This window comes from Pollachius pollachius (genome assembly GCF_949987615.1).
Source record: "Pollachius pollachius genome assembly, chromosome: 13".
NCBI classification, from domain to species: Eukaryota; Metazoa; Chordata; class Actinopteri; order Gadiformes; family Gadidae; genus Pollachius; species Pollachius pollachius.
Genome location: NC_136946.1, coordinates 12,201,270 through 12,228,075, shown reverse-complemented (window position 1 = coordinate 12,228,075; position 26,806 = coordinate 12,201,270). Strand labels below are relative to the sequence as shown.

The 26,806-nt window shown below is 47.7% G+C and overlaps 1 protein-coding gene across 1 annotated transcript in view; it reads right to left on the bottom strand.

The window, feature by feature from the left end:
* Positions 1-26,806, bottom strand: part of fhod3a (formin homology 2 domain containing 3a) — a 57,501-nt gene that overhangs the window by 25,469 nt on the left and 5,226 nt on the right. Inside the window, 8 exon segments of the mRNA XM_079749376.1 lie at positions 63-206; positions 472-566; positions 1,018-1,129; positions 2,029-2,123; positions 3,006-3,111; positions 3,799-3,866; positions 21,582-21,649; positions 24,530-24,639. Coding sequence (XP_079605502.1) covers positions 63-206; positions 472-566; positions 1,018-1,129; positions 2,029-2,123; positions 3,006-3,111; positions 3,799-3,866; positions 21,582-21,649; positions 24,530-24,639 — 798 coding nt within the window.

Genomic DNA, 26,806 nt, shown 5'->3' with positions numbered 1-26,806 from the left:
GTGTGCGAGTGTGTGTGTGCGGGTCAGTATCGGAGTTGGTCATCCCGGCGGTGCCCCCAGACCTCGTAGATGTTGAGCTGCTCCACCAGGTCCAGGTCGGTGCCCCTCCGCCCCAGGTGCCTCTGGGACACCGTCTCCATGCCCTGCTCCTCCAGAGCATCCACCATGTCGTAGAACGAGTCCTGATCGGGCAGCGCTGCCAGCGTCTGGGACAGAGGAGAGGGAGAGAGAGAGGGAGAGGGAGAGGGAGAGAGAGAGAGAGAGAGAGGGAGAGGGAGAGGGAGAGGGAGAGGGAGAGGGAGAGAGAGGGAGAGGGAGGAAGGGAGGGAGAGAGAGAGAGAGGGAGAGGGAGAGGGAGAGAGAGAGAGAGATAAGGGTTGTGATGGTATTAGTGAAAGCCTGTCCCTACATGGTTATGAGTTTCCAATGGAAATGAATGGCATCCGGTCAGCTGTGTTTGAATATATATACCTTGTTGATGAGGGTCATGGCGTAGACCAGCAGCTCAGTGTCCACACCGTCCTTCTCATCCAGGATCTCCATGGTGTTGGCCCACGCTTTACAACCTGGAGGGTCACAATGTCTTCATCAGGGGATGGACTCTCCGTCAAACGACCGGACAATGAGTACGGTCCAACATAAGACCCTGACGGTGCGTCCAGACATCTTACTCGTGTTTCTTCCTCGTGTTTCCGTATTTAATCAATGTCAATCCATTCATTGTCCCATCCACCCATGCATCGCTCTGCCTATGCTTTCATTCATGCATCCATCCATTCTTCAAGCCAATCATCGCACAGCGTTGCGAATATATGGACCATTTTTGTCTGTCGCCGCCCCATTACGGCCGACGTATATTTACTAGTTCGGTCTGTGCTGGTGCACGGCCGAACCTGAATTGGAACAGACCCATAATCCATGTGATGCGCCACCACTGTGTGTCCCCTACTGGGTAAAGGGCCTGTTCCTGTGGAGTGGGGGTGAGGGGGCTCAACCCTTGTGGGCGCTGGGCTGTACCTCGGTCCCCGGACACGGTGGTGATGGCCTGGAGGAGCAGCGGGGTGTTGGACTCCGAGTACTCCACAAACACCAGCAGCAGCTTCAGCGCTGTCTTCACCACCAGCCGGAACTACACACACACACGTATGTACACACACGTACACACAGGCGGACACACACACACACACACACACACGTATGTACACACACGTACACACAGGCGGACACACACACACACACACACACACACAGACACATACACACAAACACGTATGTACACACACACACACACACACACACACACACATAGACACGTATGTACACACACACACACAAACACAAACATTACATATATTATAGAAGACTATTTGTTATGGAGGTTTCTAAGACAGGTATAATGACAGCTTCTACCCTGTGTGTGAATGTAAGTGTGTGTGTGTGTGGGGGGGTGTGCGGATATGTTTGGGCGTGTGTGCGCATTAGTGTGTGTGTGTGTGTGTTTGAGGACATGATGGAACAGTGAAAGAAGATGCCAGATTATTTATAGTCTGGGGCAAAATGAAAACAGGAGTGTGTGCTCTTTTAAAACAATACCGCAACTACAAGGAAACACGGCACCCCGGGGTCACGGTACGCAACCAAACCAGCAGCAGATGTGTGAGAGTGTGTGAGTGTGTTTCTGTTGAGTGTGTGTGTGAGAGATAAAACAGTTTGAATAGGTTTGAGACTGCCAAATAACAGTACTACAGACCCAGTAGACAACCAGCTTGTATTGAGTGTGTGTGTGTGTGTGTGTGTGTGTGTGTGTGTGTGTGTGTGTGTGTGTGTGTGTGTGTGTGTGTTCATGGGTATGTGATTATGTACCTGGGTTCAAACCTGTATGTGTGTGTGTGTGTGTGTGTGTGTGTGAGTGTGTGTTATCATGTCTCCACGCTTCTCGTTTATAGTGTTGAACCCGTTCAAATTGGGGCAACCATTAGCAAAGTGGAAGCAGGCTTTTGGGGGGGGGGGGGGGGGCTGCGGCCATACCTTGGAGCCGATGAGAGAGTAGAGCCACTGGATAGTCTCAGCGTGGGCGATAACCCCGTTCATACCGTCCACATACAGCATGATCTGGCCCAGTGCTGGGGAGGGTGGAGAGAGAGAGAGAGAGAGAGAGAGAGAGACAGACAGAAACAGAGAATGAAAAACATTATGATTAACAGCCTCACCAGTTACATTTACATGCACATTGAGGGCATTTAGCACACTGACGCAGAGTTGATATTGTCAGGCCCGGTAGAATCAACCTTTGCTGCAGACAGCCATCAGGGTACTCTATTTTTGATGTTGTTATTATCTGCATACTATAATGATGTGTTTTTATTCATCCCCTGGGGATCAAAAAACCTGACTCAAACGTAATACCATGCAACATCAAACCAACAGAAGGACCATCGAAACCTATATGGAACTAATCCTGTGTGACAACACTGCACACCCCCAAGTCACAAAACAAAGGGGTACCAGGTGGGGTACCAGGTGGAGGGTTAGGGTACCAGGTGGAGGGTTAGGGTACCAGGTGGAGGGTTAGGGTACCAGGTGGAGGGTTAGGGGAAGCAGGGAGGTCAGAGGGCCGCTGACATCACCGCTGGAAGTGTCAAGTTGCAATGTTTTGTTGGATCGCAGTGTGTATGTGTGTGTGCGTATGTGTGCGCGTGCGTGCGTGCGTGCGTGCGTGCGTGCGTGCGTGCGTGCGTGCGTGCGTGCGTGCGTGCGTGCGTGCGTGCGTGCGTGCGTGCGTGCGTGCGTGCGTGCGTGCGTGCGTGCGTGCGTGCGTGCGTGCGTGCGTGCGTGCGTGCGTGCGTGCGTGCGTGCGTGCGTGCGTGCGTGCGTGCGTGCGTGCGTGCGTGCGTGCGTGCGTGCGTGCGTGCGTGCGTGCGTGCGTGCGTGCGTGCGTGCGTGCGTGCGTGCGTGCGTGCGTGCGTGCGTGCGTGCGTGCGTGCGTGCGTGCGTGCGGGGCATACCTCTCAGTATGTAGTTCTGGTAGTTCTGGTCGGCCTCCGCCCCGACCTTGATGAGGCAGGTGAGGCCCTCTGCCATCACAAACTCATGGACCAGGTCCTTGTCATCCTGGTTCAGAGAAAGAGAGCGAGAGAGTGAGAGAGAGAAGGAGAGAGAGCGAGAGACAGAGAAGGAGAGAGAGACAGACAGAGAGAGACCGAGAAGGAGAGAGAGAGAGAGAGAGTGAGACAGAGAAGGAGAGAGAGAGAGAGAAAGAGAGACAGAGAAGGAGAGAGAGAGCGAGAGCGAGAGAGAGAGAGAGAGAGAGAGAGAGAGAGAGAGAGAGCGAGAGAGAGTAGCAGTAGCCCAAATGAAATTATAAGTGATTTAAAATGTAACAATGAGGCGGGATATCTTAAATAGATCTAAGACGGCACAGCAGAGGGTTGTCTCGCGTGTTGGCATGCACTTACTTTTTTTACGCATTTTTTATTTTATTCAAATCCATTCAGAGTTGTGTTTCGTATTTATATACTTGGCAATATACCATCAAAAAAATCCTTGTATTTGCCAACTCTCATGGGCAATAAAGTTCTTTCTGGTTCTGATATAATTGTCCTGTTTGTCTGACCGCATTCTACCAAGTCACCAGCAGGTGGGGTCAGCGGTGTCAGGACCGAGTCGGTCTGCCGCGGGGTTTCTTGCTGACTCATCAGCAGGGATCCCGCTGCTGCTCCACATGAAGTGACATGAACACCCCGTCTATCAGCATCAACACACTGCCATATGCAGACGACATCCACAGTGTGATGTTACCTGAAATATCTGCTTCAGGGAGAACAGCGCCCTTCTCAAGTCGCGTCCGTTGGAGTTATATAGCTTTTCTGTAGTGTAAGAAAAAAAAAACAGAAAGGATATGGTCATTAGTGGGTATATATATATATATATAGGTGTGTATGCGTTATCAACACAAGTTGTGTCGTGAGCATACAGTATCTCATATGGCCCCAGCTCACACATACTCACAGACACACAAACACGCCCCCCCCCCCCACACACACACACACACACCCACAGACACACCCACCGACACACACACACACACACACACACACACACCAAACACACACACACACACACACACAGACGGTGGCAGAAACATGTGACTAATGACCTTATCAACAAACGACTGAATTCACACCTCAAAGCATACAGGTACAATACCTGCCAACGCCTTTTGAGTAAGTACTCAAACATTTACATCCGACAATCACACGCACAATCACTTCTTCCATTATCCTTAAGTGCTTGACATATGCCCGTGTTGATGGATTTAATAATGACATTAAATCAACAGATAAGAGCAGAAGAATGACTGTGTGCACCCGGGGGAAATACGCCTAACAACTCCCTTTGTCTTCTCAAACCTAGAAACGTGTTTGATTCCGTCAGTAGGAAGGTACGAGTAATACTTCATGTGCCGGGGACACAAGAAAAGAAACAAAAAGCTCCACCACTTTCTTTATCCTCTTCTTTCTTTTCTATCATAACATTCCAACCGACAGAACCAATCTCGTCTCACCGCTGCGGCGAGACTCGATTGGCTCTGTCGGTTGTTACGAGAAGGTCCTGGAAGGCAGATGAAAGGGCTTCAATCACCTGCAGTGCACTTTTCAACGTGTGTACCTCCCTGCAGCTTGTGCATGGCATCACACACACACACACACACACACACACACACACACACACACACACACACACACACACACACACACACACACACACACACACACACACACACACGCGCTGTGCTGAAACCCGCGTTGGCGGTGGCGATTAGTGCCTTGGCGGAATGTTAATGAGCGGTATTCAGGTCACGACACGGAAACACGTTGAGATGAAGAACTGTAGCCCTGATGGGCACGCCTCCCTTTCTCCCTCTCCTCTCTCTCTCAACCCCAAGGTGACCGCCCATTACAATAACTGAAGACCGCATGTGTGTGCAAGATCTGTGTGCATCTGTGTTTGTCTGCATTGTTTTATGATGTGCACAACACGTCCACGATCATCTGCATGGTTTGGAACATGCACACGCTAAACACAGCCATGTACAGCCGGATGAAATGCGTTATTTAGTGGCAGACATGTGGTGGGGGGGGGGGGGGGGGGACCATTTCGAATGTGTATTTTGTATTCTTTGTATGTGTTGATAGTCTCTCAGTGCATCACAGTGGTCTACAGCACAGAGGAAGGGGGCGACCCCAAAGGTTAGCCCTCGCTTGGGCCCCCGATGGGGGGGATGACCACCAGCCTGATCTGTCCCGCTTTCTGGAGCTTAGCTGAGATATCCACTGTGCTGGGAGCTAATGCTAAAGACAGGGTCACAATGATGCAGTGCGGTTCCATGCTGGTTCTGCTAGGACTCATAAAGAGTGAGGGACGAGCATGGAAGAAGAGAGTGAGAAGTGAGAAGAAGAGAGTGAGAAGAAGAGAGTGAGAAGTGAGAAGAAGAGAGTGAGAAGAAGAGAGTGAGAAGTGAGAAGAAGAGAGTGAGAAGAAGAGAGTGACACACAAGAGAGTGAGAGAAGAGGCTAATAAGAGAGATAAGAGAGGGAGAGAGGCGAGGATGGGAGACGGGTGACATATGAGCATTGAAGAAGAGAGTGAGACAGAAGAGTGAGAGAAGAGAAGAGAGTCATAGAAGAGCGTGAGACAGAAGAGAGTGGGTGTGTAATGTTAAAGCAGAGGACGATGAGGAGGGTGACCACAGAGTGAAGACCAGCATCTTAACAAAAGAGACGGGGCCAATTGGTGGTGGCCAGACACAAACCCTAAAGTGAGAAGATTGGTGCACACTTAAAGACTGGCCGAAAGGCTACTTTCCCTTTTGCAAAAGTGACACTCTTCATCTGCAGTAGCAGGCCATCTGATTCTGAAGCACTGCTAAGGTAGATATTTGACCTTGTACAGTGAAATGATTCCAGAGTCGGCCTGGTACTGTGAAGGGTTTCTGATGCGCAGAACCCGTGTGTTCACACCCAGCGTGATGAACATAGGAACACATTCAGCAGAGGGGGAGAGTAGTTCGACATTATTAGAAAAATGACTGCACAGAAATATCTCAAAGAAATCCCATGGAGAGAGTGGGCCGCTCAAAAGGGTGATAATAGGGTGAATTGTCAGGGAAGTACTTCAGTGGAACAAAGGGGGGGGGGGGGGGGTGAAAGCATCCTCGACCTCATGAACACCCACTATAGGTCACCTTCCCCAGGGGCCCTGATCAATGTCCAATCCAATCACCCACAGTTCCTGTCGTGTTCCGGAAGGTCCGTCGGGAACACCGGCTTAATATCAATAGTGGTATCCGCTGAGAGGAACAAGTGGTCGCTGGGCAGGCCAGACATCATCGTGTTACAAAAATAAAATCCAGACTGCAGTCAGCAGACAGAGATAGAAAGAGAGAGGGCGAGGGAGCAATAGTACAAAGGAGAGAAAGGGAAAGGGCGAGAGTGTGTGCGTGCGTGTTTTCGTATGTGTATGCGTGTGCGTGTGAGTGTTCGTGTGTGTGTGGGTGTGTGTGTCTGTGCCTGTGTGCGTGTGTGTGTCTGTCTGTGTTTGTTTGCATGTGTGCGAGTGCATGTGTGTGTTTGTGTGGCAGAAATCCTCGGAGAGACATCAAACAGCACAACACACGTGTCATTCCCTACAACCAATCCTGCAAAATTGGCCTTCAATTACTCCGGGAAATGCAAGTGACTGCTTAGCAACATACGCAACAGCTTTCCTGGTGTGACTTGGCTCAAGAGCACATCAACAGCACCAGATAACCCGAGAGGTGTTTGGCTAGCAGCCGCAACAGCCGTGAAGTAGAGCTCAATAAATGGCTGATGAGCTAAGCATGCTAGCATTTGGCATCTTCACGGCCACGAACCTTTGATGTTAATACAAAACCCCACAACAGTTTGTAGCGTTGTCGTCAGACAACACGCAGACGGAGGCCGGTGTCAGTTGTGAATCTGTTAATTCCCTGTCAACTGACCTGTACATTAATGCGCGCAAGCGTAAGTGTCAGCTGATAAGCGAGCTGTGTTGGGGCCTGATGGTATATATTGTATTTAGTCCACAGTATTGATACATTGACCGAGCATGCCATGTCAATCAACAAAATCGGCTGGGTGGGGGGGGCGTCGAGAGAGGGAACTTGCAGACAGAGCAGTGATGTAGAAGGGAGAGATAGGTTGTTTGTATGATTCATACAGCATACACACATACAAACAAAGTCACAGAGAAGTGTGCCAGATTTTGAATCTAAACAACCAAAGAAACATCACTCATAGCTGACGGAAGGCTTTGCTGTTGCTAACCAAGCAATTACATTCAAATGATGGCTCTTGCATCTTACCTACAGCACCTTTAAGGCAAACAACTCGTTTTAATCCATCAATAGAAATGGATGTTTGCAGATCAGGAATTGACAATTCATGGATAATAAGTGAGTAGTAGTAATGGAATATGTAGGAGTCTGACAAATCCACAAAACTGCACCAGCAAAGTCGCATCAATGTTATTCAGTGGTAGCACAAATAGAGTTTGAAACATTTAAATAATCAATGACCTGTGTTTTCCTTTCGGCCCCAAATTGCCCCAGCTGTCTCCCAGAGGCAGGCCTGGCAAGCCCACTCACCGCAGGACTTCAACCATCAAATCAATCTAACAAATCTCTCTTAACTTTGACCTTTTGGGGGCTGGGGGCTGTCAATTGCATGGAGGGGAAAAAACAGTCATTTTACAATTAATTAACGGTCCATTTTTTCCCCTCTGTATGGGCATGGAAAAACAACACAACGCTTTAACTCGTTAACCCGGTCGGTCCGAAGAAGAATGGACCAAGCAGTACAAGGGGAAAGGTATGTTGCTGATAGACAAGAGGGGTGTAAGATGGAGGGCCTTCCGCCTTCTCCATGGCCCTATGGGTTTTAATGTGGCAAGAACCACTGGAAGACTGCCTGGGCCCTGTGTGTCTGTGCGTGTGTGTGTGTGTGTGTGTGTGTGTGTGTGTGTGTGTGTGTGTCTGTGTGAGCGTGTGTGTGTGCTGTGTGCTGTGTGTGTGTGTGTGTGTGTGTGTGTGTGTGTGTGTGTGTGTGTGTGTGTGTGTGTGTGTGTGTGTGTGTGTGTGTGTGTGTGTGTGTGTGTGCATGCATAAGTGCATGTGTTCACAGACCAGAGAGGCACAGTCTGGTCAAGGAGAGGCAGCCATTCATTTATAGCTCAGACTTTTTTTTACTGTTCTGTTTTGGAGGAACAAAACCATTCCTGCTGCCATGACCTCAAATGCACCCAAACTCACAGAGGAAGGCCCCTGATTGACTGACATGCCTGCAAGTTATAGAGCACACACACACAGACACACATGCACAAGCATGCACACACACATACACATGTTAACACAGATATTCCAGACGTACACATGCACACACACACACAAACAAGAAAAGTAATAGAGCAAATGCACAAGCACACAAAAACACACATACTCATGCAAACCACACACATGCGGATGCAAACATGCACACACGCATATAAGATGCATTCGGACACACACACACACACAAACACACAGATAGGACTGCAAGTTATAAAGCAAATGCACACACAAACACACATACACAAGTCAGACAAAGTGATAATTGCATGCACCTATACAGCCATGCATATTGTGTACACACAACACTAAATAAAAGAGAGAGGGTGAAAGGATATTAACTAACCCTATAATAAAGTGCTCTGGCCTAATTAACCATTATAATATGTTTACTGATAACGTTCCTGAATGCAGCAGAAATCTCACGGACAGAGAGCTGGAGTTATCCAAAAAGCTTTTTTAACGCAGCCCAAACGTTCCCCCGCTATGCGAGCAAACCGCGTTTTTCGGTTAACACCTATAATTCCCCAGAGTCCCCCGGTGTTTGCCAGCACCGTGTGTATAATTAGAGCTTTATCTGGAGGGACGACCCGGAGGACGGCCGGAGTCCGGTTACCGTCTGCAGTCGCAGAGCACCACCAGAGGACCGGTTCTGGGTCACTTTACACCGTGTGGAAAGACAAATAGCTTCCAATGCGTTAACCGCTCTTAACCTTACACACGTCACAAGTTGCTACTTCATCCGTGGCATCGTCCGTTTTTTGAGCGTACTGTAAGCGGAAAAGTAAGAGCTATCTGCCCCTCCGGATTGGGATCTATTTTCCCTGTGGAATATGATTCCCCATGGGAGGGAAATAGCTTTCGAAAGGATTTAAATATATTTGAGAGAGATGAGCGAGCCATGTTAATGAACAAAATACTAAACAAATACATAATGTTAAAGCTACAGTTGGCAATTTGGAGAAAAAACAAAGTAAGATCGATTTTGAAAGTAGCCAATAAAATAAATCCCAGCTCTCTCTTCAGGCCTGCCTCCAAAGCAACTCCTCTCAGACACTTGACGATCTCGCTAGCTTTAGCGAAGAGGACTGCCTCGCCTGGTGGAAGATTCTGGTCATGCTCAATGGGTGCACGGGCAGAGTGTGCGCCGGTAGCCGGGCTGGCAGGTAGACAGACAGGTGGGCCGTCCAATCATTTTATTCGGACCGAATGAAATTATTGGACGGGCTTATTGGAGGCCTGTGACAGCCTGAGAGACCGGAATTGTATGTGACTCATTTTAGAGCATTTGATTTGTTGATTGCTGTCGGGATGTAAAGAGAGTTTCAACAAATGCTTCTAAAATAAATAGCCTACCCTAACTTTAACGACGATCTTACAAAATAACAGAACTTACTTTATTAAGTAATTAATATATTTTTACTTGGAATATATCGGATGAGGCCGGGGGGGGGGGGGTTGATGGCGGTCAGACCGTGCGTCAGACGAGAGTCAGACAGACAGGTGAAGCCTGTTGGGAGAGTGTCAGACCCCAGCAGGGGTTCCCCTCAGCGCAGGGTCGTGGGTGGGCTGGGTTCTTTAGGAAGGGCTATACTGGCCTTGCTTGACATGGTTATTCTTCGCACAATGGCACAGCGCGCCTGGGATTTGCATCTCCATTAAAGCAGGGCTACCCACTTGGAGATGTGTCTTTAACTGTAGACACACTTGTCTTGAGTAGATGAGCAAACACACACCCTTATTGTAGCCTATTACATCTCCGATGTCAATTGGACGCTCAATGTTCTCCCTTTATGCTTCCTAAGCTTAAAATATCATTGAGAGACCATTTATTTCAGATTAGTCTGGTTTACACATTAGACAATGTTTCACACATATTTCCCACAGTGCCACCAATGTCCTTGATATTTGGAAAAAAAGGCAATGAATAGAACATGAAAGAAATCTGTCCTTTTTGCAAGCGAATATCGTTTAACTAAAATCCCCGCGGTGCACTTCTATCCAAACCTTCATAACCCTTTTTTAATTATTAGAACATACAAATACTAACAAATCAAGCTGTTGTGAACTCTAGCCATACTCGGCGTGCATGGCTATCTCAGAAACAGGAACGCACAGTTATTGTATTTTCATATGTCTGTCTTCCTACGATTTGAGAGACAACTGCTCGCTCCAAACAGAGAGCAGAGCTGACGTTACAGCTCGCCGCGTTAGACTGGTAATGGAAACGCAGATCAGTGCGGCATGGTTTGATTCGGCACTGCCAAATGTGCCAATGGAAAAGGGCCACTCGCCTAATGGCTAACAAGATTAGTGCCGTGACCCCCTTGGCTAATACAGCAACATCCTTCGACCCAAAATACAACACACTCTAGCACAAACACACACATAAACACGGGTGAATACAAATCTCTGCTGTAGCTCATTCAGCTCATTTAGTATTTTTTAAGCAAAGGCTGCAGTGCGAGATACACAAACCGTGGGAGGAAGATTGAAGAAAATCTATGTTAGCATAAGCAAACCAGAACCAAAACAAACCAGCTTAAACTGCTACTGCTAATCCTGGACACAAAAGTCATGGAAATCGGCCAGGACATTGTTTCTTCAAGAACAGTGGTCTCTCTCTCTGTCTCTGTGTGTGTGCGTGTGTGTGTGTGTATGTGTGTCTGTGCGTTTGTGTGTCCATTTGCAAGCGTGCGTGCCGGTGCGCGCGTGTGTGTTTGCGTCTGTATACTGTATAGGTTGATTTTGTCCTGGGTTTTCGACTGCGCAGATGAAGACAGACCCAGGAGTTTTCCCAGTGTATATCTTTCATGAAACCCTCATGCCGGTCAGGTCATGCGAGGCTAAGGTCGGTCTGGGTAGGGGCCGCTGTGGCGGTAAGAGAGAGGGGGTAGTAGTTTAAGCCATTATTATGAACCGCTGACTCCCATCTCTGGAGGATTCAATCACCCCCCCCTCCAGAAAAATTAAGCCTCACTCCTGGCCTGAAGAGGCCAAACTGTCATTGGGTTCATTTCGGTAGGGGGTCCACCTCCTCAACACACAAATGCACACCTTCATACACCAACACACAGCCTCCCCCCATCATCACCGGAAGAGTGCTCAGTATAGCTGGCTAGCCGGGTAAAGTGTCAGACGTACGGTTAGAGATGGAGATATTAGCTTTCTAGTTCTACATGGAGTGGTCCAAGTCATGCCAGAGTATTATTAGAGAGAGGCAAAACTGCAGCGACAATTGTAACTGTATCTACATCTATTTATATCTATCTATTTCTATCTGTGTCTATATTTGGATATTGCTTTCAAACCCCCAAAAAAATTTCAAAGTAAAGGTCCATGGCAGGAAATGTAAAAGGAGAGGCATAACAAAATCGGATGGTATTAGCAGAGCTTCTTCTCAAGGTTTCTTCATTCTTTATGAGGTCCAAGTCCCTCGTAAGGACCCAGAGTCCATGAAATGGAAGTTGGTCTTTAAATTAAAGTTTAAAGCCCCAACAAAAACATGTAATTATTTTTCATTATCATCCATGTTTCCACGGCAACATAGAATCATTCCCACTCAAACTATTACATTCCGGCGATACCACACTAGCTCTGTGTGTACTATGGCCACGTGTACCTGCTCAGCCTCAGTCAAGAGTTCCAATAAAAACAAACAAAGCATTGTGCAAAAGCAGTATGAAGACACAGCCTGCAGGCTGCATGTGCACAGGCCTCCCAATCTGAGATCGGCCCGGACAGCTGACCAGTGTAGTGTTTCCCCACGCATGCGTCAATGTCTCGGCGCACCGGTGCTTCCTGCTGACCCCTGCGAGGCCGAGGATGGTGGGCGAGCCGAGCAGCGATGGAAGAGAGCGAGGCTGGGGCCGCAGCACAGAGGACACATCAGCTATTTTATAACCCTCTACTTTATGCCTGTTGCTCTTGGCCCCCGCCGGCGGGATAAGGAGCGGGGAAATGTCCTGTATTATGGAAGGACGTAGAAAGTCTGGATTTAGCCTCTGTGCTGTGTGTGTGCGCGTGTGTGTGTGTATGTGTATGTGTTTGTGCATGTGTGTCTGTTTGTCTGTCTTCACTTTGTAGATCTTGCAGAGAGCCCAGAGTGAAATCCTAAAGGATTTCTCTATCTCGCTCTGTCAGAGACGCACACACACACACACACACACGCACACACACACACACACACACACACACACACACCAATGCACAAACACACTGAGGACCGGTACTTTTCAACCTGGGCGGTGAGTGAATGAAAGCTGTCAGCTGTGACAGAGGCTCAGCAACACTCACATCTCCAGGGAGGAAACCTCGCTCAAACAAAAACATAAACAAATAGAACCACCCATCTGCCGAACACACACACAGGGCGCGCGCACACACACGCACACCACACCCGCACCCATACACCCACGCATACAGACACACAAGGACGTATGCACTTTGTACACACAAACACACACATACACACACACATATAAAACCAGCCTGGTCAGACTGACTGGCTGTACCCTTCATTTCCCCCTGGCACCAGAAAGTAATTTAACTCTCACAACAGACCCACACACATACACACACACACACACACACACACACACACACAGCACAAACACTAACAGCCCTGGCTTTTCTTAGAGATGACACACAGCGACAAGGTTCCGTGGGCCAGATATTCCCTGGGCCCTTTTTTCCCAGGCCGCGTTACCGTGGTGATGACAGGCCTAAACCCTGATTGGCTCCGCCCCAGTATTAGTGGTGCGTTGCCGACGCAGGCCTGCACCGCGTCTGCAGCTCACCACACACGCTCACCGTCGGCTCATTCATCATGCTCACCAGCGAGTCTTCGAGGAAAGAGGCTAATTCAGAGATAGTTGGGTATTTATGATTTATGTTATCGGGTAACCCTCCTCAATTGGCTACTGTGTGTGTGTGTCTGTGTGGTTTGTGTGTACGCGTCTTATGTGTGTGTACCTGCTTATTAATGTGTGTTTGTGTGTGTGTCTTACGTGTGTGTACCTGCTTATTAATGTGTGTTGTGGTAACGCGGCACGGTGAGCGAAACAACTTCCTCCCAAACAGGACACAGCTTCGCTGGGCACAAACCAAAAAGGCACGTTTTATTCCAAAATTGGAAAAGTCTCTCGCTGAAAAAACACAAAAGAACAGAAAACCTGGGAGGAATCGACGGTCGTATCCCGGTCTCTCCTTGCCCGAGCCACATGGCTGAGATAGCCCCGAATAAGTGGAGAAGCAGGCTGTTTAAGGCCTGCTTCTCCACCTGTTCCTCAGGTGCTCTGTCTCTCCTTAATTGGCCCCAGCTCCAATGCCCTCAATAGCGCCATCTGGGGGTAGACTGCTTCCAGGGGATCTGGGCTGGCTCCGGGTTGCCACAGTGTATGTGTATACGTGTGTGTGTGCATGCGGGCGTGCATGTGTGCGTGTGTGTGTGTGTGCGTGGGTGTGCACGTGCATCCGTGTGTGTGCGAGCGTACGTGCGCGCATGTGTACGTCTTTATATGGGGAAGGGTTTTTTATTTCTGTGCGTGTGCGTGTGCGTTTGTTGCTGTCTGCATGCGTCAGCACGTGCGCAGACCAATCACTGCGAGGACAAATTCTCCATGAGCCGCTCCGCTTTGATGCGTTGCACTTGACTGGTCCCCGGCACCAACGTCTCCTCCAGCGCTAGCACGTCATCCCCTCACTAGCACGCTACCCTTCCACCCGAGACCATGAATGACGCGGAGGCGGAGGCAGACTGCAGTGTGTCCTTGCACAAGGCCCGCCGTCTGAGCGCATTAGCCCTCCAGCTGCGTGCTGCATGCCAGACACACACAAATGCACACACACACACACACACGTGCAAAAAAACACAATCCGAAGGTCGCTTGCAGGGAGAAGGCCGCGTATGCCATTCCTCATTACTCCCACCACATGCATACGAACATGGCACGTGAGGGACAGGCGTCCACTGTTCTGCGTCCTGTCTCTCCCTTGATCTCTATCCCTCCCTCTCTCTCCACGGCCCCGTCCCTCAGTCGCTAAGCCCACATCCTCTCTCACTCGCTCTCCTGCACCCTGTCACTCTGTGACTCGTGGCCATGATGTCATGACACCATGATGCCATGATGTCATTATGGCATGCTGTTATGATGTCATGAAGTCATGATACATGGGTGCATGATGCCATGATGTCATGATACCATGATGCCATGATGTCATGATGCCATGATGCCATGATGCCATGATGTCATGATGCCGTGATGTCAGTTCAGAGGGAGGTTTTTTTATGGTCACGTGCCGGAATCACGGACCCTGGGGGCTTGGAAATGCAAAAATACAATATTAAAGATGAAAGAGAAACACAGAAGGAAAGGAGACAGTGAGAAAAAGAGGTAGTTAGAGAGAGGTAGTTAGAGAGACTTTAAGCCAATAGCAGAATGATATTGCAGAACATAGAAACCGCTTGTGATGTTGACTAGTCCGGCAGATTTTCTCTCTCACTCTCTCTCTCTCATATTCTCTCTCTCTCTCTCTCTCGCTCTCTCTCGTTGTCCCCTCACCATCTTCCTCCTCTGTAATCAAATGGGTTTATAAACCTGTAAGTTAGCCTGGGGCGGAAGGGGGGTCTAAATGCGTCCCGGACAAACAGGCGCGAGCTAAAAAGGGGGTCACTGTGGCAAGAGAAGGGAGGGGGGGGCACCTAGGGGCGGCCTTGTTATTTCGGAAGGCAGTGTATCCGGTGTGAGTTCTGCCTCCCCCTGTTGCAGTATGTGTGTGTGTGTGTGTGTGTGTGTGATTGTGTGATTGTGTGTGTGTGTGTGTGTGTGTGTGTGTGTGTGTGTGTGTGTGTGTGTGTGTGTGTGTCTGTGCGTGCGTGCGTGTGTGTGTGAGACCTCGCCACATCATCGTCCAGTCGCTTTCGTCCTCCCTTCTTCTCCACTCCCCTGCATTGACCCCTGTCCTCTGACCGTGTTTGATTCGCCCATAGCGGTCTTATGCTGCCCACAGAAAACTTTTAACCTCTCAGATTGTGGAGGCTGTTCACTCGCTGTGGTCATTCCTGTGTGTTGTAAATATTCTTCAACATGACTCTCCCACGTGGCTGTCCTATTTCCTACTCCGTCCCTTTGGTGCGCTGTAGTTTAGTTTACAGACCTAACATATGGACTCGCTCTCCGCTGTCTATATGAAGGGAGCAGAGGAAGGAGTCCACACTTCTTGGACCCGTGCCACTCCCGTTGGTCTGGCAGGTGCATGTCCTCCATCTTTGTTTCCCTCCTGTGGCACTTCCCCTCTGATGAGCGATTCACCATCCGACTTTTCCTTCCCTGCTTCCTTATCCCTTCTTTTATTTTCCTTCCCCCCCTGCCCCTTCTCTCTCTTTCCCACTCTCCCTCTCCCTCGCTCTCTTTCTCAACACACATGCTGTAATGTCATTATGCCTCAGCTACCCCCTTACACACACACACACACACACAAACACACAAGCTTAGAGAAACAAACGCACACACATGCATGCACACACACACACACACACAAACTGACAGGCCAGTTGATTCTCCATGCTAATTGTGTCACATAACACATATACACAGCGACATGAAACACACAACAACATACACAAGTGCACAAATAATGCACACACACACACACACACACACACACACACACACACACACACACACACAGGCATCCACACTCACACACACACACACACACACACACTAATGAGGTGTCATATTTCTGGGTCTGGCAAAGTGAAACCAAAACACAGCGTGTCACAGCAGAGTGGTCCTTCTCTCTCTTTCTCTCCCTCTCTCTCGTTGTTCCCACACGGCCGCCTGCTGCACACAAAACGCTGCACTGCGTCCTCATGGAAGCACACACAAACACACATGCACACACAGGGGCACCAGTGCATAAAGAGTATCCCGATGCCAAAACACGGTGCACAGCTGGAGCGCACCATAAAAGCGATCAGCCCAATAAGAAGAAGGGTGACATGGCGCCATGGAATTTCACAGTAGGAACCAGAGCTGCAGTGGAGTTTGAGTAGAGGAGGAGAGCACAATATAGTAGAATAGAGTAGAGCAGATCAGAGCCGAGCAGAGAACAGCACAATAAAGTAGAGAAGAGTAGGGTATCGTAGAGTAGAAGAGCAGAGTAGAGAAAAGTAGTGGAGTAGAGTTGATTAGAGTACAGTAGATTAGAGCAGAGCACAGTAGAGTAGAGAAGAGAAGAGAAGAAAAGAGCATGCAGGGCAGACTAGAATAGTGTAGAGCAGAGCATCAGAGAGTACATTACATTAGAAGCGCTGATCAGAGCAAAGGGTCTTTTCTTTCCCTGCACATTACTGGATATTCAATGTTTTCCTTCCTTCACGTCACACGGTGGACGTCGACTCCTGTCAGAGCACATAAGGGTTCAACCGCAAAGGAAGGGAAAGAAATAAAGGAAAAATCGACCACCCTCCAAACATCCATCCCCAGATGTGTCATCCCTCCGTTCAGTACCCCCCCCCCCCCGACAACCTCCAGCTCTCCACCCATCCTCTGCCTCTGTGGTGAGCAAGGCATTCACCCGCGGGAGCTAAATGCTAACCGTTGCTCTTCTGGGGCACAGCTGCTGGTGCAGGCTGAGGGGAAAATATTTGAGGGATTCAGTGTCTCGTTTGGTCTCTCTCTCTCTCTCTCTCTCTCTCTCTCTCTCTCTCTCTCTCTCTCTCTCCCTCAAACAGTCGATGTGTGTGCTTTGTGGTGAATGATCCCCGTTAATGAGTTAGCGGAAAAACCAAAACACAGCCTTGCATGCTGACACGTGCGAGCGTGATCGCACTGTGCATCAATAAAACACAAACTGGTCCAGGCTTGTCAACGTTTAACGATTCGGACATGGTGTGCCCATGCACACACACGCATCACTGAGACAAATTCTTGGTCAATGTCACAGGTGTTCCATAAAAACTAAATGGTCATGTACCAAGACCAAAATAGCCCAAAGGATAAAAGATGCTCAAAAAGACAGTTGCAAGGACAAATGGAAGGAAGACAGGAAGCTGTTACAACGATCGATATGGGCCAGAATAAAAGCCAGTGCCATATAAGCTCTATCAGAGGGTGTGTTGCTGACATGGTACATTGAGGATGCAGCGGATCAGGTTGAAATGTACACACACACACACACACACACACAGACACACAGCAAACCCTGTCAACCTACGCCAATTGACATTATCTCCCCGTCGCACAACGCTAGGACGTTAACTCCTATCTCTTTGTCCCAAGCAGCTGTTGTCGTAGGGTTCTCCCTCTCTCTCTCTTTTCTGAAAGACAGGGAAGCTTTTTTTCACCTGATATCATGCTGCATCAGGAAGAGATCCACTAGATATATCTTTGACGGTGTACCTTAACATCGGCGAACAACATAGATGATTAAAAGGAAAGAGGTGAGATCGGATGACCGGATGGTAAAACATTGGGAAAAAACATCCCTGGTCTGAAAGAGGAAACGATGAAGAACACAGATTGAAAAGAGAGTGAGAGTGAGAGAGAGAGAGAGAGAGAGAGAGAGAGAGACACAGAGAGACAGGGGGGGTGCTTGGAACTTGAGTAAATGCAGTAACACCCCATTAACATGTTACACAACTTCTCTGCTAGCGAGCATTAAAGGCGACCTTTGACCCTTGCCCCTCCCTGACTGCAGAAGAAGGGGATGAAGGGATGGCTAGGCTAGGGTTTTTAGAGAAGGATAATTGGTGGAAATAAATCACAGAATACAAGGCATATCTATACAAAAACACACAGTGGGGGATGGGTGGGGGTCGGCAGTGAATTCCTGCACTAAGTGACAGTGGTTTGGAACGGTTCCAAAAGGCACCCAAATCCCTTTTGTTGCGGGCACATTTTTCTGGGTCCTTTTTCACTCATTATGGTGGGCTATCTGTCACAAGGCATCCGCCTTGAGTACATGCCAGGACCACTCCTGTGCTGTGAAATTAGACAGTCAATCTCAATCCCTCTCGTCCGGAAGCCTTCCATGTAAAAAAAAAAAAACCTGAAGAATGCAGGCCAGAGGAAGATTTGGGATGGCACCAAGATAACTGGTTGAGCTGGTCATGGATGATAATTGGGAGATGAATGATTGATAGCAAATTGGCTTGTGGTGCAGCAGTCGGTAGGGCTCTGCGACTCATTGGGCACAGCATGCATAGCTCAAATACCTCAATAATAGAAGAGAAAAAAAAAGTCAAATGATTAGCGGTACAGTACATGTACCGTATATGTACAGTCTATGAGACAATTTAACCTCATGTCTGTCTTGGAAATTATGAAGGCCCTAAATCAGTGAAGCTCTATCTACGCCATTTCACCTTTCTTCTTTTGGCAGTGTTCTTTGTGGAGTTCAGCGTGAGGTTCCTCCCTGGTCACATCTTCCTGCGATGTCCGGCGCGTTCCAAGAACGCCCCCAAGTTCAATTTCACGACCGACCCCTCCAGCGCCCCACCCCACCACCTTCTTGGCAACACTGCACCTCTCTCTCTCTCTCTCTCGCTCTCTCTCTCTCTCTCTCGGGTCAGGAAGGATATAATTAACCCTCTACCCAGGCCCTCTCTGGCGGTCGCAGGTTCACCGGTCTGCCGGCCACAGAGGGGGGGTTGGGGGGCACGTAACTCGAGGCCAGCGAGGGAAGAGCGAGTCATGAACGGTAACGGTAAATTTGTTGGAAAGCCATCCATGCATCCATCCCTCCATCCCATCCATTGACCAGCCAATGCGTCCAAATGACCAATGACCCAATCGACCCACTATCAACACATCCATCCATCCATCCACCCTCCCAGGTGTTTCAGAGTACCAGGGGATCCGCCTCAGGTTCATCTGAAGCGCACAGAGTCCTTTACCGGGCTGGGAACGCTACGGTCAAGCGTCAAGGCTGCCGCTCACACACCTTTACAACCGACTGACCTTAAGGGGCCGTGGTTTAATCCCAAAACAAAAACAGTCAATATCGTGCTCCCCAGAAGACGCAGGATCCCTACCACTTCACACGTACACACTGCATGCCCCGCATCCCCGAGTACCCTTAATCCCCAATCTGGCAGACAAGCATATAATTATCATCATTTCCAGCCGTCGCAACGCCAGGCTGGCATTCTCCACAGCTTGAGATTTTTTTTTCTTTCTCAAAGCTGGTTAGCCTTGGGAAAAAAAGGTCAACTCATGTTTTAATGATTTCAGAAAGATTGTATTCAGATCTCAGAGAAGAGTCTTCCAAGCAGAGCTTTGAGGAGCGGTCTTGTCTGATGGTTCATCACAGATGACCTTGATCAGGGGAGGATTAAGAATTAATCAAATAAATCATACCTCAGTCTCCATTTCTACCGATGTACCGTGTGCTACTGATGTCATTGAGCATGAGCTACTGATGTCATTGAGCATCTATATACAGTAGGGCAGATTGAGGCTACCGCAAGCAATCTCATGCTTGTAAATCCTTAATTACGTCAGGCTTTCCTCTACGTTGTGCGTGTGGGTGCATGTGTATGTGAGCTTCCAAGGTCGGGACCCTCGTTCAGATTAACCAGCAGTTAAAACGGCGAGATGAAACAGCAGACTCCAACGAGTGGACGAGGGAATGGCCACAGCCAGGAGGAGGAAGTAAGTGTCCAGCAGATTTCCAGGCATCACATGGATAGCCGTTTAAATCTCTCTAGGGATTTACAACCATCATCGCTACCGGAAAGACCTACGCCGGCTCCACGAGAGAGTGACCTCTGACCGGCCATCTGTTGTCATGTTCAACACAACATCTAGAGTAGACGCTAGGAGCACGAGGTCACGGATCAGCACAGATCGAGTTTACCTTCCAAAACACCTCTTACCAATCGAGGGATTGCCATCATGTGATGCCTTCAGGAGGTAATGTGGGTAGTTGACAGAAGGTACTAAATTAGCAGACTGGAACAGACTGGGACAAGAACAGCAACCAACCAGTCACACTGATGAGTCAGGTGTGAGACTGAGTTGTCATAAGTAATGCTTAGTAATATTTGTTTAAATGTGTCTGTGTGCACAGTCCTGTGTGCATGGAGCCAGTGAGGGAGTGACTGCATGAGCGTGAGCAGCATACGAGCGAGTCAGCAAGTGACTAAGTGAGTGAGAGCGTAACCCAGTGATGTCTAAGGAGCAGGTGGCCGCTGGGTACACTCAAGCATTCTTGCTCTCATCCACTTAAGAGGCTTGCATGGCTCATCCATCAGCCCCCCCGCCCCCTCGAGAAGCACGCTTGTGAAGGGAATAGTGGTCGAATCAGGCCTATGGAACACCATTAAGTGTTCATCGATAGATCGATGACAGATAGACAGATAGACCGATAGACACAGACAGATAGACAGATGAAGAGAGAAAAAGGAAAAAACAGATTGTGCTCTCACTCTCTTTAACACCCTAAGCCCCACCCATTAACAACCTCTCACCCTACTTTGTGGCTCAGCCAATGGGGAGGCAGGGATAGTGGGCATCCAGAATTAGCACTACTATCACCGGCTCTGGGGAATGTGGAGCGCACAGACCGGCCATGGGGAGAGACCGAAAAAAGATCTCTACAATCCTATCTGTAAATTAAAGAGGATACACACACACATGCACACACACAAACACAACAAATACACACACCAAAAAACACACACACAACGAATACACACACCAAAACACACATACACACATTTGACGAACACACAAATACACGCACACACACACGCACACTGGCAGACACACACACACACACTTTCCCTTGGTATCAATCCTCTCTGTAATAAATCATATTAATTGTTGCTCCCTTTACCAGCTCCCTTAAAAGAGATGTTTGGACCCCCACCCCACACGCAGTCCAGACCAGCTACCATTTGACTTGACTCAGAGGACTTGCTTAAAAGTGGGAGGTCATGTGTCAGTGACAGACCCCCATCGTCAACCCCCTGCCATCACAATCTTCATCGCCCACCAGACTCTTCGGCATGGGACTCCCCCGGTAGCCATCATAACTGACAGCACGCAATGTGATATATGTGTGTGTGTCTGTGACTGTGTGTGTGTGTGTGGGTGTGTATGTGTGTGTGTGCGCAGACCCCCCAAATGGCCAGGCATGTTAAACACATTTATTTGTGCACACTCACCGATGCAAGCGTGCACGCGCACAGTCAGCTGAGTCCGTAAGATAATACTGTGCTTCTTTCCTCTGGCCCTGTGTGGGGGGGGGGGAGAGAGAGAGTGAGAGTGAGAGTGAGAGAGAGAGAGAGAGAGAGAGAGAACAAATTGAGTATTAAAGAACAAATACATCATCATTTGTCATCATTACAGTTCCATTTTTCTGTAAAGGTGTCCAGGACATCATGTTTTTTGTCCTGCTCCATGCTTGCTAGGTGTACGGACTGGGGGGAATGGTGGGAATGGGAGGAAAACATGTAGAGTTATGTGTTATGTGCCCTGATGCTGATACACATCTTCATCTGTAGAGAGCAGAATGGCAGGAGACACAAAACACACACACACACACACACACACACACACACACACACGGCACCCTCATGCAAGCCTAACATTTCCCACGTAACAGCGCATATCTCCTACCAGGGACACAAGTGTTTTGAGAATGTGGCATGATGGTATTTTGATAGCAGAACAAGCCATTCACATACCAAAAAGGAATCACAGATTATTATGTCACATTACAATCAAAAACTTTTGTCTACCATCTTCCGACGGACTGATTAAAACTTTCCGGTCCATAACATCGACAACATTTAACCAATTGGGATATAGAATTCCAATCAGCTGTCATACGTAATCTATGCTACGTTTTTCCCGCTAACCGCTCAAATCACATTCTTCCATCTAGCTTGCATGTTTATTGTTGATGGCCGTCCATATCGGCCATGGAAGCATACAGAAACGATGACAGGCACTCAGACACCCAAACAACATATCCCTTTGGCGGCAGTTGACATAGTAAACATATCACAATTTCTATAATCAGTAGGAATTGTAGTTTTTTTTAAGAGTTATTTTTCTTATTATTATAATAGATTATTATTTTATTATCTTGAGACAAGCATTAGTTATCTGGTGTGTTTTAGGTGGTCTTACGTGGCTGAACTTCAGTTGCTCGTCTGTGTTTGACTCCCAGCCAAATGGGTTTGGGTTTGATTCCCAATGTCTGCACTTATCCCTTTATCCATAAACCCTACTTGTCATTAACTTACATGTATTTCTGAGGCTTTGAAGCATATGTTAAATAACTAAACAGTTGAATATGTTGACAGACTGAACAGGTGTCACAATTATGGTGTATTTAACCTAGCTTAAATGGAAGGTGTCAAAAGAACCTGTATAAATTCCTGGCGTTCAATTGGATCGACAAGAAAAAATAAAACAACCAATTGTTCTCACAAACCATACATTGTAGCCGGTTTGTCCACATGTCTCAACAGCATGATACCTGAGACATCACCCTCTAAAAGTGGTAAAGCACTCAAACACATACAAACACACACACACACACACACACACACACACACACACACACACACACACACAGAGCCCACTACAAATAAATGCAGTGATGCATGAAAACACAACACAGCAACACCACATAGGCCTATTCCACGCACCCCGGTCACACCCTGTCCTCCCCTGGCACACACACACACGCACACACAAACACACACTCACACACTCACAAACAAACGTACACACGCACAAAGATGCATTCAGTGGCAGTTCAGCCTATCCAGCAACAAGCTTAGTTTATATGGGCCGTCATCAGCGTTGATTGAGATGGTTGCTATGTGTGTTTGGAGCCTGGCGACGGGTGTGTGTACTGTGAGGGGTACATCAGAGACACACACACACTTTCACCACACACACGCTCCAAGAATGTAAACTGGGGGGGGGGGGGCTCCGTATGACACAATGCAACACACTGCGATGGCATTAAATGTATTGTTATACATGGCAGAGTAGAATAAGAAGTTAAGTACAGAGAGAATGTAAATATGTAAACAGAAACACAGTGAGAGAGCACGAAAGGAGGAGGGAGGGTGTGTGTCAGAGATAGTGAGATAGTGAGAGATTAGAGTATCAGAGAGAGTGAGAGAGTAAGAGAGAGAGGGAGTGTATCACAGAGATTGAGAGAGAGGAGAGAGAGTGTATTAGAGAGGAGAGAGAGAGAGGAGAGAGGAGAGAGAGAGATGAGTGTGTCAGAGAGAGATAGAGTGAAAGAGGGTGAGAGAGCTAGAAGGAGAGGATGTGTATCATAGAGGGATATCAGAGTGAGACAGAGAAAGATAGAGTGAGAGTGAAAGAGTGAGAGAGTGAAAGAGTGAGAGAGTGAGAGAGTGAGAGAGAGAGAGGGAGAGATGAGTGTGTTAGAGAGAAAGAGAGTGAGATGAGAGCATGCGCAAGAGAGATTGAGAGCACGAGCGCGCGAGACAGAATGGCAGCAGGGGACATGTTGAATCTGTCTTGCTTTCCAGGAGCTTCATACTTTCCATGGAGCTTTCCCTTCCAAGAAGTGCAGCAGCCTGCTGATTCTTCCCATTTTTAGAAGCATGATGAAAGTAACAAATACTTGTGTGTGTGTGTGTGTGTGTGTGTGTATGTATGTCAAAAAGTGTGTTTATGGAGGTAGGCGTTTGCATGTGTTCTTGTGTTTATCTATTTCTGTAAATGGTTGTGTATCTAAGTGTTCAAGCATTAGAGAAACAACACACCGTTTTCTAAAACAAACATTTGCATTACCATCATCATTTTATAATAATGCCTCCCGCCAAACCAAAAACAAGCAAATAAATAAGCCAACACACACACATTAGACAGGTTGAGTGACTGTTGCGGTTGCATGTGTGTGTTTGTTTGAGTGTTTTTTTATGCTTGGTTGTGTGTGTGTGTGCGCGTGCGTATGCATGTTTGTCTTTTCTACGTTTGTGTGTGAGTCTATGAGTGTGTGTTTGCGGATTTTGCTGTGTGTATTTCTTACGCTTGTGCGTGTGCGTATACGTGCGGGCGTGCGTGTGCATGTGTGTGTTTGCGTGTGAGTGTGTGCGTTTGTGTGAGTCAGTCTTACCCTGTGTCGTCCTGCTGAAAGCCTTCCAGCTCATCCCTCTGCTCCGCCAGCGAGGACTCCAGGTCCAGATAGGTTCCATTGTGGGACAGCTGCAGAGCGCAGTCATCGAGCTGGAAACCAGACAGAGACGGGATGTTAAACGCTATAGCAGCCCTCAATCCCCCTATCAATATTATGATTGTATATTTGGGCCCTGGTCATGTAACATGAGTTAATAGTTAAAGTCACAACGTGTAAGATCCGGCCCCTACCATTTAGCAGATGGGACTTTCAGAGTTAAAACGACTCAATAACAATGTTCTGTCCACTTGCTCTACCTGGCTGTGAAACTGTTTGGCGGGAACCAGTGTACCTCGACTGGCTCGGTGGCTCGTAGCAAAGATCGTAGGAAACAAATCTTTATTTCTTTGAAGGATAGGATTGGATAGGATTTGATTTTGTTGATATTATTATTTAAATCACAATTGATCTGTGTCAACTACAGATATGTCCAGGTCTCTTTAAGCTACAAGCTAGTTGAATTGTTACACATTGCGACTTCAAACCCGGGACGGGGAAGATAATATAAGATGAGAATATACAGAAAAGATATAACATAAAGATTAAAATATATATTCAAGACAAAGTAGAAACAGAACCAGTTTTTATCAACTCTTCTTCATACTAGTCTTTTATGATTGCATTATGATTCCACTCACTCTGCCCCATACCAGATACTTTGTTTATAGTGTTGATGTATCTAGCGACACAATACCCTAACTGATTAATCAACACCATGTCTGGCCCACTGAAGATAAGTTGACAAGACATTGTGTGTGTGTGTGTGTGTGTGTGTGTGTGTGTGTGTGTGTGTGTGTGTGTGTGTGTGTGTGTGTGTGTGTGTGTGTGTGTGTGTTTTTGTTTTGTGTGTGTTGTTGGCTGATGTCTTTAGAGCGGCAATGTTGTCGTTTAACAACAGGGACGTGACTATGGCAACGCAAAGATGAGGCATTCCTGTAGCTGAATTGAAATTCATTCAATTGAAATGCATTGTGGGCTAAGTGCCTTAAGGTTCAGTTACTTCAGTTGAATTAGGTTCTTTCTTTTTTTTTTTAACCATCTTAAGAGGTGTGCTACTGGGCTCAGGGAGGTGCTTGATTGCTCCACACAAACGGTACATAACACAACTCCAGAAAACCAAGTATCAGAACCATAAATCTTGAATCTCTCTCGTCGCCCTTACTCTTTCTTTATGACACCTCCCTTTTACATGCTTTTGCTTCACACGCCCTTCTTTAAACTAATGTTCGGCCCATTAAACAACATTTACAGTGTGGCTAATGAACCAGGGAGGGATCTAGCGGTTCCCGTGAATACAGCTAGCCAGCCATCTGTGTCGCGGGTGTTTCTTAGTATTAAAATGCTGTTAGAGGGGGACTTAACAAGCAGAGATACATTATCTAAAAGACACCGACAAACATAGATCCTAACCCAGTGAAAGAGGGGAAGGGAGGGGGAGAGAGAGAGAGACACAGACAGACAGACAGACAGACAGACAGACAGACAGACAGACAGACAGAGAGAGAGTGTTTTACAGACAGCATATAACATGCATGCTAGCATGATTCCGTGACATTCAAGGTTGCTGTCGGGAAATATGGATACATTAGACCAAGACATTGATGCTGGCATCCTCATTCCCTGGTGGATACCAGCCATCAGTCCTGCGACGTTGCATGGCTTGTATCCGGTGACATTGCACATAGAGAGAGGAATCGTCCTCTGAAGCATTGCAAAATATAAAAATATGATCTCATCTTTGAATTTGATATGGGTGCGAGAAGGTGACAGCTGTCCGAGGGAGCACTTTGCTGCATTATTCTAATGGGCACCTGTTCAAAAGAATAAATCTGAAACAAAACTGGTGGGATCTAGGTGGTGGTTTTCAAACTGTGGGTGGCGGCTCATTGGTTATTGGTCACAGCGGGGGACCAAGGGAGACCGTGAAGGGCCCCAATAAATATACATTTTTGTGTGAGGTGCTCGAGGAAGGAAATACTGTTTGATGCACAAAAGACAGTTCATTCAAATTTTGTGATAGGGCAAGGCATATTTATTTGTATAGCGCATTTCATACACGTGGAAATTCAATGTGCTTCACACGAAAACAAAATGAAAAAAAAAAAGATAAAAGGGCAATGAGAATGTCTTGCTGATTATTACTGCACAAAATCTTCTCACTGCGGGTCTCACCGCAGGGCCAAAGTGCCTTCCCAGTTGGATCATGGCATGGAAGGG